General features: G+C 44.8%; 1 protein-coding gene and 1 long non-coding RNA gene across 2 annotated transcripts; one reads left to right on the plus strand and one right to left on the minus strand.

Moving 5' to 3' along the window:
- Nucleotides 1-6,113: 6,113 nt before the first annotated feature.
- Nucleotides 6,114-8,717, minus strand: LOC148884038 (uncharacterized). Its single transcript, XR_016118457.1, has 3 exons — nucleotides 8,592-8,717; nucleotides 6,775-7,665; nucleotides 6,114-6,648 (listed from the first exon to the last, which is right to left on the minus strand). It is a non-coding gene; the product is annotated as an uncharacterized LOC148884038 (long non-coding RNA).
- On the plus strand, nucleotides 8,434-13,286 carry LOC148884039 (proline-rich nuclear receptor coactivator 2-like). Its single transcript, XM_089021975.1, has 2 exons — nucleotides 8,434-9,187; nucleotides 11,094-13,286. Exons 1-2 carry the CDS (start codon nucleotides 8,873-8,875, stop codon nucleotides 11,406-11,408), a joined length of 630 nt encoding a protein of 209 aa, XP_088878101.1. The 5' UTR covers nucleotides 8,434-8,872; the 3' UTR covers nucleotides 11,409-13,286.
- The last annotated feature ends 182 nt before the right edge of the window (nucleotides 13,287-13,468 follow it).

Genomic DNA, 13,468 nt, shown 5'->3' on the forward strand with positions numbered 1-13,468 from the left:
ATATAGGCAGATCGTAGGGGACACACCAAGCTGGTGTGTCCCCTACGATCTGCCAGTGGATCCTCAGCTTCCTGACAGGACGGACACAACAGGTCAGACTGGGAAATATATCATCCTCAACACGAACCACGAGCACTGGAGTCCCGCAAGGATGTGTCCTCTCTCCATTGCTCTTCTCTCTCTACACGAACGACTGCACCTCAACGCACCCAGCTGTCAAATTCATAAAGTTCGCAGACGACACCACGGTCATCGGTCTCATCAAAGACGCCGACGAGTCTGCGTACCGACAACAAGTGGAGCAGCTGGAGCTCTGGTGCAACCTGGAGCTGAACACGCTCAAGACAGTAGAGATGATCGTGGACTTCAGGAAACATCCATCACCACAGCTACCCCTCACACTATCCAACTGCCTTGTGTCAACCGTTGAGACCTTCAAGTTCCTGGGAATCGCAGTCTCCCAGGACATGAAGTGGGAGGTCAACACCAACTCTGTCTTGAGAAAGGCCCAACAAAGAATGTACTTCCTGAGGCTGCTAAAGAAGCATGGCCTGCCACAGGAGGTGCTGCAACATTTCTACACGGCTGTCATCGAATCCATCCTGTGTTATTCCATCACCGCTTGATTCGGGCCCGCCACAAAAATGGACGAAATCCGACTTCAAAGGACAGTTAGGACGGCGGAAAAAAATCATTGGCACCGCCCTACCCACTCTCGAGGACTTGCACACTGCAAGAATCCAAACTAAAATCCTACTGGACCCTCCGCACCCTGCCCAACACCTCTTCCAGCTACTCCCCTCAGGGAGGCGCTACCGATCCATGCGCACCAAATCCAGCAGACATTTAAACAGCTTCTTCCCCCAAGCCATTAACTCATTGAACTCTTTCAACAGTAGCCCAAATGGCAATTTTTTGATGATGATACTAGTGCAGCGTGTTCTACCGGAAACAAATTCCTTGTGTGTTCTACAATGAAGATGATTCTGATTCTGATCGGGCCGAAACTACCAGCAAGACTTTAGTTTACTCACGAAGCATCTTGGATAAGAAGCAAAACCTTCAAAGAAGTACAGATGACGGTTGAAGAAACCTTTTCATCAATGTTACTTGATACATATACAATAAATGGACTTTATTCATTTCAAGTGGAGTTTTTGGTTTGAACAAACACCTGTGAGTGAATATTAGTTGAACTCGGCTTTCAGAATTGTAAAATGTGTAAATGTCAGAAAAATGATGGCGAAGAAAAAAAATAAGTAAGATGTTGTGTTTTTCCTTCTGACAGAGTAAACAAATAAGTGGACAACTCACATTGCCGAGTCAATGAAAACCAAATACGAAGAGACAGATGTGGTTATTTCCAGTAAAATTTTTACACCTGTTGTTATTGTGAATGATTTAAACCATGTTTTCTTCTAAATCAGAAGTAATCAGTTTTGAGTGCTTCAGGTATGGACATCTCAGGTGTTGGCCTTTTCATCTCACCTCTATGGTCCTAAGTCACTAGGTTCACTGATGCTGAAGAGTATATCAGCTCATTGGTTTCCGTGATCGTTATGGCAGGGATCACCCTCAGTGCTGCATTCATAGTTTCAATGAAACTTTCAGGTGGTAGGTACTTCACACTTCCGGGTCGAGTGTACGCTGGCGCGCTTTTGGCTGCCGCTATTCGCCCGCAAACATTTTGGCTTCTTTTTAGTTGTTACAATTCCTGTAACCACTGGAAATACTCGACAGTCACCATGGGAACTTATGGTCGAATTCCAATCCGCTTTGGCTGTCGGATCGTCTCGTGATTCCGGTCATTTATCCGGACCACGGACGAGAACACGTACCATCTCCACCCACCTGTACCCGCTGTTGAGGGCTAACCTGGACGCTGCCTGTTGCTGGACGTTGCTGGTTGCTATCATGTCACTTCTCCAACGACCCGTCGGACAGCTGCAGTATTCGGCGTCAGAGCTGCTTGAACTCCGCTCCCGGTGGACGAGCGTGCCGCAGGCGATTTTTCGATTCCCGGAAATCGCTCGCCGCCCTTCCCGGAGGTATATCCACCGCGGATCACGTCGAGACTTTCACCTCGACGACTCCATGGATATCACCTCCCTGTGGTCATCTTTCCACCGGCCACGCAGAGGTTACAGCCGCTCCATGCAACACCGTGTGTTAGCCGGCCTGGCCAGGTCGGCCAATGCCTCTCAAAATGACACCACCAGCGTCACCTTCGGCCTCCTGAACGTCCGCTCGCTTACGGGGAAGGGTTGTCTTATCCAAGACATCCTTAGTGACCGTAAGTTGGACTTCTTCTGCTTGAATGAGACCTGGCAAACGGCGGGGGACTTTTCCGAGTTGAACGACACGACGCCACCTGGGTTTGTTTACCTCTCAAAACCCCGCCTCTCGGGCCGTGGAGGCGGTCTCGCGATATTTTACCGCGAGATCTGGAAAGTCACTCAAGTGCCAGTCCCGGAAACTCTCATTTGAATGCCTTGCGTGTCAAATTTCTGGTCCATCTCCCACAGTTATAGCCACTGTATATCGTCTCCCTAAACCACATTGTGACTTTTTAAAAGACTTCTCAGCTGTCCTCACACACCTCTCCACTCTGTCACCAAATATTATTATCCTTGGGGACTTCAACATACACATTGACAATTCCACCCATCCCCTCACCAAAGACTTTATTTCCTCACTGGAGAGTTTTGGCTTGCATCAATTCTCTGATTTCCCCACGCATATAAAAGGGCACACCCTGGACTTAATATGCTGCTGTGGTTTTACCCCCGCCAACTACACAGCAAACAAACTACCTGTAACGGACCATTTCCTTGTCTCATTTAACGTTCCCATCACACTCTCTCTCCCCAAGCCACCGCGCATCATCACTTATCGGAACATCAAACACATTGACACTGTCACCCTCACTGCAATGGCTGCCAACCTCAATCCGGACTACAACTCCCCCCCTGATGAACTTGTTTCCCGATACAACATGGACCTTGCAAACATGCTCAACACCCTTGCTCCTGTAAAATCCCGGACAGTTCAATTCACTCGATCCGCCCCTTGGTTCACCGACCAACTCCGCTCCACCAAGGCGAAAACTCGGCAGCTGGAAAGACTTTACAGAAAGACCGGCCTCACCACCCACCAGGACATGTACACAGCTCACCTCACCCACTACAAGGACTCTTATCACACGCGCAAAATCACAATACTATTCTGGACTGATTGACGCTAACACTGGGAATCCACGGACTCTGTTTTCCCTGTGCACCAAAATCATTCAACCCCCTATCTCTCGCCCCCCACACTTTCACTCCTCAGACACCTGCAACGCACTACTTCTGTTTTTCACTGAAAAGATCAACAAGATCCACCAGCACCTCGGCTCTTCTGTATCAACTGCTGTCGTCTTTTGAACTCCCTCATTCCTCCTTACTTTCTGCACTCATCACCAAGTCCAAGAATTCCACCTGTCAACTTGACCCCCTCCCTACTGTCCTCATCAAATCTTGTCTACCCGCTCTCCTCCCTTTTATTTCAGCTATTATTCACTCCTCATTGTCCACTGGAATTGTTCCTATCCCTCTCAAAACCGCAGCTGTAACGCCAATCCTGAAAAAAACTTGGTTCAGATCCCAATGATTTCAATAACCTACGTCCAATTTCGCATCTTCCATTTATCGCTAAAATTCTCGAAAAAAACGTCGCCTGTCAACTCCACTCTCACCTCACTCACAATAACCTCTACGAACAATTCCAGTCTGGTTTCCGTCCCGGCCACAGCACCAAATCAGCGCTCATAAAAATCACGAATGACCTTCTCATAGCAGCAGATACCGGCTCCCTCTCTATTGTCATCCTTCTTGATTTATCTGCGGCCTTTGACACCATTTCTCACCCCATCCTGCTCAATCGACTCTCCACTCTAGGCGTGACACACACCCCACTTAGTTGGTTTCACTCCTACCTCACTGGCCGCTCACAGTTTATCCAAATTACCTCATTCACTTCACGGTCCTCCCCTGTGTCTTCTGGTGTGCCCCAAGGGTCTGTTCTGGGGCCCCTTCTCTTTATTATATACCTTCTTCCCCTTGGTGATATCTTCCGCAAATTTGGAATTCATTTTCACTGCTTTGCGGATGACACCCAGCTCTACCTCTCCAGTAAACCCGACGCCTCTCTTCCACCTGCATCCCTTACACTTTGCCTCTCAGAAATCAAATCCTGGTTTTCTCATAACTTTCTCAAACTAAACAGCGAAAAAACTGAACTTTTCCTTGTCGGTACAAAATCCACCCTTCACAAAGCAAACAGTTTCTCTCTTACCATTGAAAGTTCTACCATGTCCCCCGCCCTTCAGGTTAAGAGCCTGGGTGTCATCCTTGATAGCTTACTATCTTTTCACTCCCATATAAATAACATAACCCGGTCTGCATATTTTCACCTCTGCAATATCAATCGTCTCCGTCCCTCTCTCACCCCTCACACCACTGCTATCCTCGTCCACAGTCTCGTCACCTCCCGTATCGATTACTGTAATTCACTTCTTTTCGGGGTCAATCAAAAATGTCTCCATAAACTCCAACTAGTCCAAAATTCCTCAGCCCGGATCATCACAAAAACCCCCTCATTTCACCATATCACTCCTGTCCTCCAACAGCTCCACTGGCTCCCTGTTAAACTCCGTATTGAATTCAAGATACTTCTGTTTACATTTAAAGCCATCCATAACCTTGCCCCCCCCCCCCCTATCTGTCTGACCTAATTCAACTCTCCGTTCCTTCTCGGGCCCTCAGATCCTCTTCCTCCCTCCACCTCTACATGCCCTCTGCCCGTCTCACAACGATGGGGTGCAGAGCTATCAGCCACTCCGCTCCTAAACTCTGGAACTCACTTCCACCCAACATCTGCAACATTGACTCCCTTCCTATTTTCAAATCACACCTGAAAACCCACCTGTTTAAACTTGCTTTCTTGGTCTAATTTATTCTGCTGTTTTATTGTTTATTGTTTTATGCATGATTTTACTGTTTTGTGTGTTGTCTTTGTTGTAAAGTGTCCTTGAGTGTTCAGAAAGGCGCTTGTAAATTAAATGTATTATTATTATTATTATTACTTCACGTAGTCATTGTAATCGGTTTCCAGGTTGCCCAGCCACACACTCACGCACGCACACACACACATAAAACCGCATGCATGCTCGGCCAATTCTCAACAAAATGTCAGAATGTATTATTTAAAATAACTTTGTGATAGTACTCGCCATTAGCATGAATGGTTTTTCGTTCCTCATGATTGGTAAAAATCCAGCCAAACAATCGGAATGAATGTCAGCTTGCCGGGTCCATATGCGAAGTTACTGCTAGCTAGCCTGCACACGGCTCATTAGCTTCCACACTTGCTTTCTGCTGTCTCTCGCAGAAGTACAGTGCAAGGCATCACTGTATTTCTGCGAACCCCTTGGCTTACGCACTTTTCAGTTTACGAACGTTACATTTATGAAAATTTTACCTTGGCATACGAACTTTAGCTTGGCATACGAACTTTTTTCGTACACAGGGCTACCTCAATGAGTGATGTGTCGTTCGCGAACACGCCCGTTCTTCTAAGAACAAAATGGCAGCCGACTGTTTTTGTCCTCTATTCCCCGCCCCCCGTCTTCCGTTAAATCCACGTGATCGGTGAATAAGTGAGGGGGGTTAAACATTTAAGAGACAGACAGAGGAAAGTGAGAGAGTTTCAACTTTGATAGTTGAAAGGCAGAGTGTAGATTGCAAGGTTAAAATATCCCATCAATCAGGCTCCACAAACAACCCGCTCAATCCATCTGTACACTAGATGAAAAAAGCTGTCAACTCAGCTAAACAGAAAACAATTGATGAGGAACTAGATAAAATTATCACAGAGAAAGCACATACAAGGGATCATTCCTCAAGATGGTGAAAGAAGAAGGTTACATTCCACATCAAGTGTTTTATGCTGATGAAACTGGCCACTCCATTCCATCAAGCCATCAACGACCATCACGAAGGTAAATAAAACTACTTTATTATATAGTAGTTTATTTATTTAATTATAATAGCATAGCACAGTTATTATACATAAAATAAGGTATATTTTGTGTAGTTTTAAGGCTTAAAAAATTAGAAAGTAGAAAATTATGTTTTATGGGGACCTGGGAACGGATTATTCTCATTTTAATGGTTTACTATGGGAAATTTATTTTTGGGCTGCACAATTGGGCTGCATTTTTTTTTTGGGGGGGGGGGCAAGGGAGCTGGTCTCCACTGGCTTGAGGAGGGAAACGTGGAAGACCGGATGGATCCGCATCGTGGGTGGTAGCCGGAGCCTCACCGAGACCGGGCTGAGGATGGCCTCGATGGGGAAGGGACCTGTGAAGCGTGGGCCCAGTTTGGCCGAAGTCCCGGCCAGCCGAAGATCCCTCATCGACAGCCACACCTCCTGCCTGACCTGGTCACTGGGTGCCTGTCGGCGACGACGGTCCGCGACTTGCTGGTTCCGGGAAGCCGTGCGCGACAGGGCGCCCCTGGTCTCCTTCCATACTCGGTGGGCCCGTCTCAGGTGGTGTTCAATGGACGGGACCTCCACCTGGCCCTCCTGGGTGGGGAACAGAGGTGGCTGATAGCCACAGGGGGACATGAACGGGGACCGACCTGTGGCTGTGGAGAGACCAGTGTGTTGTGGGCGTACTCCACCAAAGGTAAGTGGAGGGCCCACGACGCAGGACTGTGGAGGCACACGCACCGGAGGGCCGCCTCCAGGTCCTGGTTTTTCCTCTCCGTCTGACTGTTGGTTTGGGGATGGTATCCAGACCACAGGCTCGCCGATGCCCCTAGGGACAGACAGAAACATTCCATACCTTGGACACGAACTGCGGTCGCCGGTCCAACACGATGTCCGTCGGAATCCCGTGGAGACGGACGACGTGGTTAACCAGGAGTAGAGCCGTCTCGATGGCTGACGGCAACCTGGTTAACGGGACAAAGTCGGCCGACTTCGAGAAGCGGTCCACCACGGTGAGGACAACTCTCTTGCCACGGGAAGGGGGGAGGCCTGTAACGAAGTCGACGGAGATGTGGGACCAGGGTCGGGAGGGTACTGGTAGTGGCTGAAGGAGTCCTGCCGGGGTTGGTGGGAGGACTTCCCACGAGCGCACGCCGGGCACGCCTTCACGAACTCCATTACGTCCCTCCTGTACTCCAGCCACCAGAACCGCTGGGCGATGAGCTGGGGGATTGGACAAGGCTTGGCGGAGGCGGCTGAATGCCCCCTCCGCGTCGGGTGTCCACCTGAAGGGGACCTTGGTGGACGTGAGGTTAGTAAGGGGGAGTGCCTTCTGACTATAACCGCGAATAAAGCGGCGGTAGAAATTGGCAAACCCCAGAAACCGCTGGAGCTGCTTGCGCGTCTTCGGGGTGGGCCACTCTACCACCGCTTTGGTCTTGGCGGGGTAGGCCCTGAGCTGCTCCTGCTCCACGACGACTCCATCTTTACAGCCATACTGGTAGTGAAATGTATTGTGCTGTGGGTTCTGTATCACTTAGTTCACTTTCTCAACCTGCTTCCTTTGTGTGGTTTTCACAGGGACGTTGATGAGAGAGCTGCAAACAGCTGTGTCTACAAGCCTACTGGAACCTACAAAAGGATTATAAGGAAGGAACACAAGAACTTTAAGAGACTGCTCATATGTGTCAGAGAGATTCTGCTCTGACAACTGAGCTGAACTTTTATCTGTTAAGATTGTGCATGGCACAACAGAAAGTTAATGTTCCATGGCTTTTTTTCCATGAAGAACACAGAGAGAGTTATTTAGTTATTATTTATTTCATAGTGTTATTTATTTCCTGTTTTTCTATGAAGGACCCAGAGTTATTTAGTTATTATTTATTTCATAAATAGTGTTATTTATTGCCTGATTTTTTTTCTGTGAAGAACTCAGAGAGGGTTATTTAGTTATTATTTATTTCATTAATAGTGTTATTTGTTTCTTGACTTTTTTTTCTGTAAATAACCTGGAAAGGGTTATTTGGTTATGTGTGGCTTTCTGGAAAAAAAAGCTCCCCTACGATCTCAGACTTTTTCGGTTCCAAACTGACACCGGCCCCCCATCACAGAAGGGAAAAGTTATGTGGTCCTCACAGGAAAAAGTTTGGGGACCCCTGCCTTACACACTCTGTCAGGGAACCAATTAAGTGAGTAAGTCAAGGTATCACTGTACTGTATATTGATGCTAACGTTAGCATGGGCTTGTCAAAGTGCCACGGACATTCGACTGTTTCATATATTGTATTGTTTCATTGCATTCAACCTAAAAGGTGCGATACTAGTCACCTTTTTTACTCGTCGGGCTTATTTAAAAAGCAATCAAAATTGCGCTTTCCGCCAACTGCAGCCCAAACAGAAAATGAACAGTGAAAAGCAAGATTATGTATTTAGTTTTATCGGCAAGACAGATGCAATCATCAAGAGAGCGGCATATGTCTCGCCAGCCATCGGTTCCTGACACCTGCAGTCGCCCATTTTTCATCAAAGCGATCTATTCCCCAGCATCTGATGCATACCTTGTCTGGTCGGGTCATGTGAGAGTTGGCTTGTTAATCTGTTTCATCTGTTGTCTTTTTATTGTCTGTATGAGGTAGGCATTTGCGTGAAGAGTCTTCTTCATATTGCCCCAAGCTGGATTCGAAACCCCTTCTCCCATACTCCTCCAAACCGGTACCTTGCCATATCATGTGACGTCAAGCAAGCGAGCGGGAAAGATCGCTCTGAATTGGAGGAAAACCGCGGAAGTGCTCAATTACTCTCACAGTTCGTTGAAGTTTATCGACAGTTACCGACGAAGATGGACTCGACAACCTGCAGTGTGCCGGCTATAGTCGCCGTCAACAGCACAACGACGGCGGCGAGCGGAGAAGAAGATACGGATGGTGCGACGAAGCTGACGAACGTCAAGAAGAAAAAAAAGACAACGGCGACCAGAAGAAGAAAAAAGACAAAGATGCCGCCGTCTTGGTACCATCACCATCAGAACCCCTCGAGAAGCTCCCCCTCGTCCCACCACCACAACCACAATAACAACAAATTGCAGCAGCAGCGCACCGACCTACCCGCATCGGGGCAGCCCGATCGGAAATCAGCCATCGTTAGCAAGAAAGAGGTAACACATATGGAACGTCGTTCTCGGATAACGTCAAGTCTACCCTGCATACATGTTAAGTTTCATAAATCATAAATCGGGGAGTTTTCGCACTCGCGACTCTGTGGTGCGTGTTAAAATAACGAAAAATTAGAAGTCAATAAAAAAAAAATCATTGTTTATTTATACATTCAATTAAATATGTATTTTGTTTTTTAATTTTCTTTTTTTTACCTTACAAATTATTGTGAGTATTCGACCAAAACCAAATTTTGTTTTAATTAATGGCATGCAAATGTGCAAACAAACAAAGTAAAAAAAACAACACTGCAAACAACACTGGAAACAAAGCAGAATAAAATCAAACACACTGGCTTTGAACAGCTCATGGAGTATTCTGCTTCTAGAAATCGGGCCATGTCGGTTTATAAAAATATTTTAGCTAAAAAAAGAAAATACCAACAACTACTGATAACAATGTTGTTCTCTCAGAGAAAGACTCCTTAAGTCGAAAAAGACGCTACAGCGCAGCGGAGTCAGGACGAATAGGCGCAGCAGCAAAATATTGTTTTACAACACCGTTCTTTAAACTATTAAAAAAATGTTTTATTTTTTTTTTTCCTTCTGCAGTATGTACAGTTTTGCATTGTGTAAAAAAAAGCTGACTACATAGTACTTTGCGGATTTCACCTACCATGGGCTATTTTTGGAACGTATCTTCCGCGATAAACGAGGGTTCACTGTATATCCAAATCTATGGCCATGTTAATGGTTAGTATGAGGAGGAGTCTGTCCCCGTTAAGTGGGAACTTTTTTTATCATAACCAAAACAAAGCCTCATTGATAATAAAAAAATATATATGTACTGTAATAATACAGTAAAGTCTCGTTATATCGATATTCAAGGGAGTCCGAAAAAATATCGATATAACCGGGACTATCGATATATCCGACCCTGTTTGCATGTAATTTTCTCCGTGCGTGCATAGAAATAGTATCGATATAACCGGGACTATCGATATATCCGATATCGATATAACGAGACTTTACTGTAATAATAATAATAATAATAATAGAATAGAATCGAGGGAATAGAAATTTAAAGAAAGTCAGATAGGTATGGGGGGGCAAGGTTATCGATAGCCTTAAATGTATAAAGAAGAATTGTATAAGTTGATTCTATATTTGACCGGGAGCCAGTGGAGCTCTTGGAGGACGGGGGTGATGTGGCGAAAGGATGAGGTTCTGGTGATGATCCGGGCTGAAGAATTCTGGACGAGTTGAAGTTTGTGGAAGGACACCAAAGAGAAGTGAACTGCAATAGTCAATCCGGGAGGTGACAGGACTATGAACGAAGATAGCAGTGGTGTGCGGAGTGAGAGACGGGCGAAGACGATTGATATTGCATAGGCGGAAGTATGCAGACTGGGTTAAGTTATTTATATGGGAGTGGAAAGATAGTGTGCTGTCAAGAATGAGACCTAGGCTTTTCACCTGATGGGAGGGAGAAACGGTTGAATTGTCAATAGTGAGAGAGAAACTGTTAGCTTTGCTCAAGGTGGATTTGGTACCAACGAGGAGAAATACAGTTTTTTCGCTGTTCAGTTTGAGGAAGTTATGGGTAAACCAGAATTTAATTTCAGAGAGGCAGAGTGAAAGGGAAGAAGGTGGAAGAGAGGGGTCAGGTTTGCTGGGGAGATAGAGCTGGGTGTCATCCGCAAAGCAATGAAATTGTATACCAAATTTGTAGATAATATTGCCAAGGGGAAGAAGGTAGGTGATATCTGTATATCTCACACTGATTCTTGAAGCATCATCACCCTCATTAGTGAACAAGACCTGATTTGTCATTGAAATGTAATCTCAATAAATAAAACAAAATCTAATTGTTAAAAGAGAAATTTGTTTTTCTTATTCTTTGTGGTAGCTGATGAGATCCAAATGTGGTTGGCTGGAGCGAGATCCTATGCAACCAACTCGCATACTTCTGAAACACGAACCACTCAACAATTCCCAGCGACACAGCCCTGATGCTGGCCAGGCCCCACATAAGAAGAGGGGCAGCATTGTTCCCAACAAACCTTGTTTGGAGCACAATAACAGAACGGACGTGGCCGAGCACCTCAAAGAACACGACTGCGAGAAAGTATATGCCGGCGCCAGGTTCAGCGAGCCGCCCTCGCCAAGCATCCTGCCCAAACCCCCTAGCCACTGGGTCTGGAAGAACCCAAGTCCCTTCTGAAGGTTGAAAGTCAAGTGTGACTGCAAAGTTGAATCACAAAGTTTAGAGTTTAGTTGAGGCCGCGTGTTCCTTGCTGACAGCCATCGCCGCTATCGGCCCATAGATAATTTGATGATACACCAAAGTTAAGGTTTTATGTGTATCTCAATACCTTTTATCATCAAATATACATTAAATAACTTAACTAGAACATTTTATCAATTTACATTTTCAAAAAAAACATCTGATTATTTATACATACTATATTTATAATAATAATAATAATAATACATTTCATTTCTAATCTATTAGTTTTTCCAGTATACCAAATATCAACTAAATAATTTGCTCTCCAAGTCATGCACCAAGTCATGCACCATCATAACTAAAATTTAATAAAAAAATACAGTCCAAATGGATTTAGTTGAAGTAATTTCAATAATTTGATCTACTTGACACTGAAAATATTTTACTTAAATATAGGAAGGAAAAATAAATATTTAAATTGTCTACATTAAAATTAATGGCACATGAAAGGTAAAAAAAATATACAGAAATTTTAAAAACAATTTTCTTAAAGATGGATTTCCAATTTACTCCATAGTTAAATACAGTTGAACTGTACTTAGGCAAGGATTCTTTCATGTACCACTATTGGGGGCCCACGTATTTATGATGATATCATACCATACTGAGAATCACTGATATATGTATATGTACAATCTTGCTCATCTTGTTCAGATGAATAACTGCAGAAAATTGTCACATGACATGAATTTGCTGGAAGCTTTTGGTAGAACGTTTTCAGTCTCGGCTCAGGTTTTTTTTTTAATTAACTCAAAATAATAGTATGGAATATGAAAACAGCTTTGCGTCTTAGTCTACTGCAATTTGGAACATTCTGCTTCTGAAATGACGTGGAAAAAAACAGCTAATTCGGCCGGCAAATTTGACAGTGTGATTTCCTCCGAAGGCAGATTTTGTGGCTTAGCGCCTTCTTGTAATTAGATAATATGGGACTTTGACAATTGCGTGAATTTTGCCTCATCTTTGAATGCAATGACAAAGCAAGAAGCCTTCGATCCATTTGTCTCTTCCGGTGATGCGCCGACTGGTTAAATGTACATAAAATATTTGTGTACTGTATACCCTTTTGAATAGTTCGAGTTTGTCACAGAGTTTTTCCACCCTGTGGAGGAAGAAAACCTATCGTTACGACTAGCCTGACACTACAAGTGAGCGTTTTGGGGACCCCCATTCTCACTGTCATCATCTTGTCAATTTCTGCTAATTATTTTGATGTCAAAAAGTGTAATAAAGATGTCTTTGAAGATATTGAGAGAACTACAAGTTATAGTTGAAGATGTGCTCATGTTCATTGTGTTCCTATGACCGTGAATACACAGATGCAAAAAAAAAAAGTCCTGAAATGTCCGCTATCTTCCAAGCCACATGATTCCACTCAGAACACAAGCAGCACTCCTTTAAATGTTTGAAAAAAGTCTTACGAACTTTTCGGTTTACGAACGTTAAATTTATGAAAATTAAACCTTGGATTAAGCACTACATTTCGCGATATACCCCCCACCACCACCACGGCTGGCGGAGTAATCTTTGGCGGAAGAACACCAAAGCACATGACCGAACAGTGCCCCAGCCGGCCTACCTTTCCACACCCCCTTACTACGAGTGCACATGTCGATTGTCTTCAACGATACTTTTGCTCTTATGGGACTGAAAAAGACCTCACCACAGTTGCGCACCGCGGCTTTCATGTGAATCTCAGCCCGACACATCTCCCACGCTGTGTGTCACTTCCCTGAGAGTAACTTTCTACTACCATTCTACAAATAAAGAGCCCAGTACCGATATGCTAAGTCCATCTTTAAGACATTGAAACATTTAAATCCCCCCCCAAAAAAATATATATATGTGACAATAATTTTTTGAAGACAATTAGTATGTAATGGCGGGCACTCGGACGAGACATCTCACCCAGGAGGTGCACGGAAGGGGCGGGTTTATGTTACATACATTTCACTGCATTTTCTGTTTGAGTTGCTTGTTAGCAGTTGGAATAA

The sequence above is a fragment of the Hippocampus bargibanti genome, linkage group LG19 (genome assembly GCF_051943395.1).
Source record: "Hippocampus bargibanti isolate YZ-2025 linkage group LG19, ASM5194339v1, whole genome shotgun sequence".
In the NCBI taxonomy this organism is placed as follows: Eukaryota; Metazoa; Chordata; class Actinopteri; order Syngnathiformes; family Syngnathidae; genus Hippocampus; species Hippocampus bargibanti.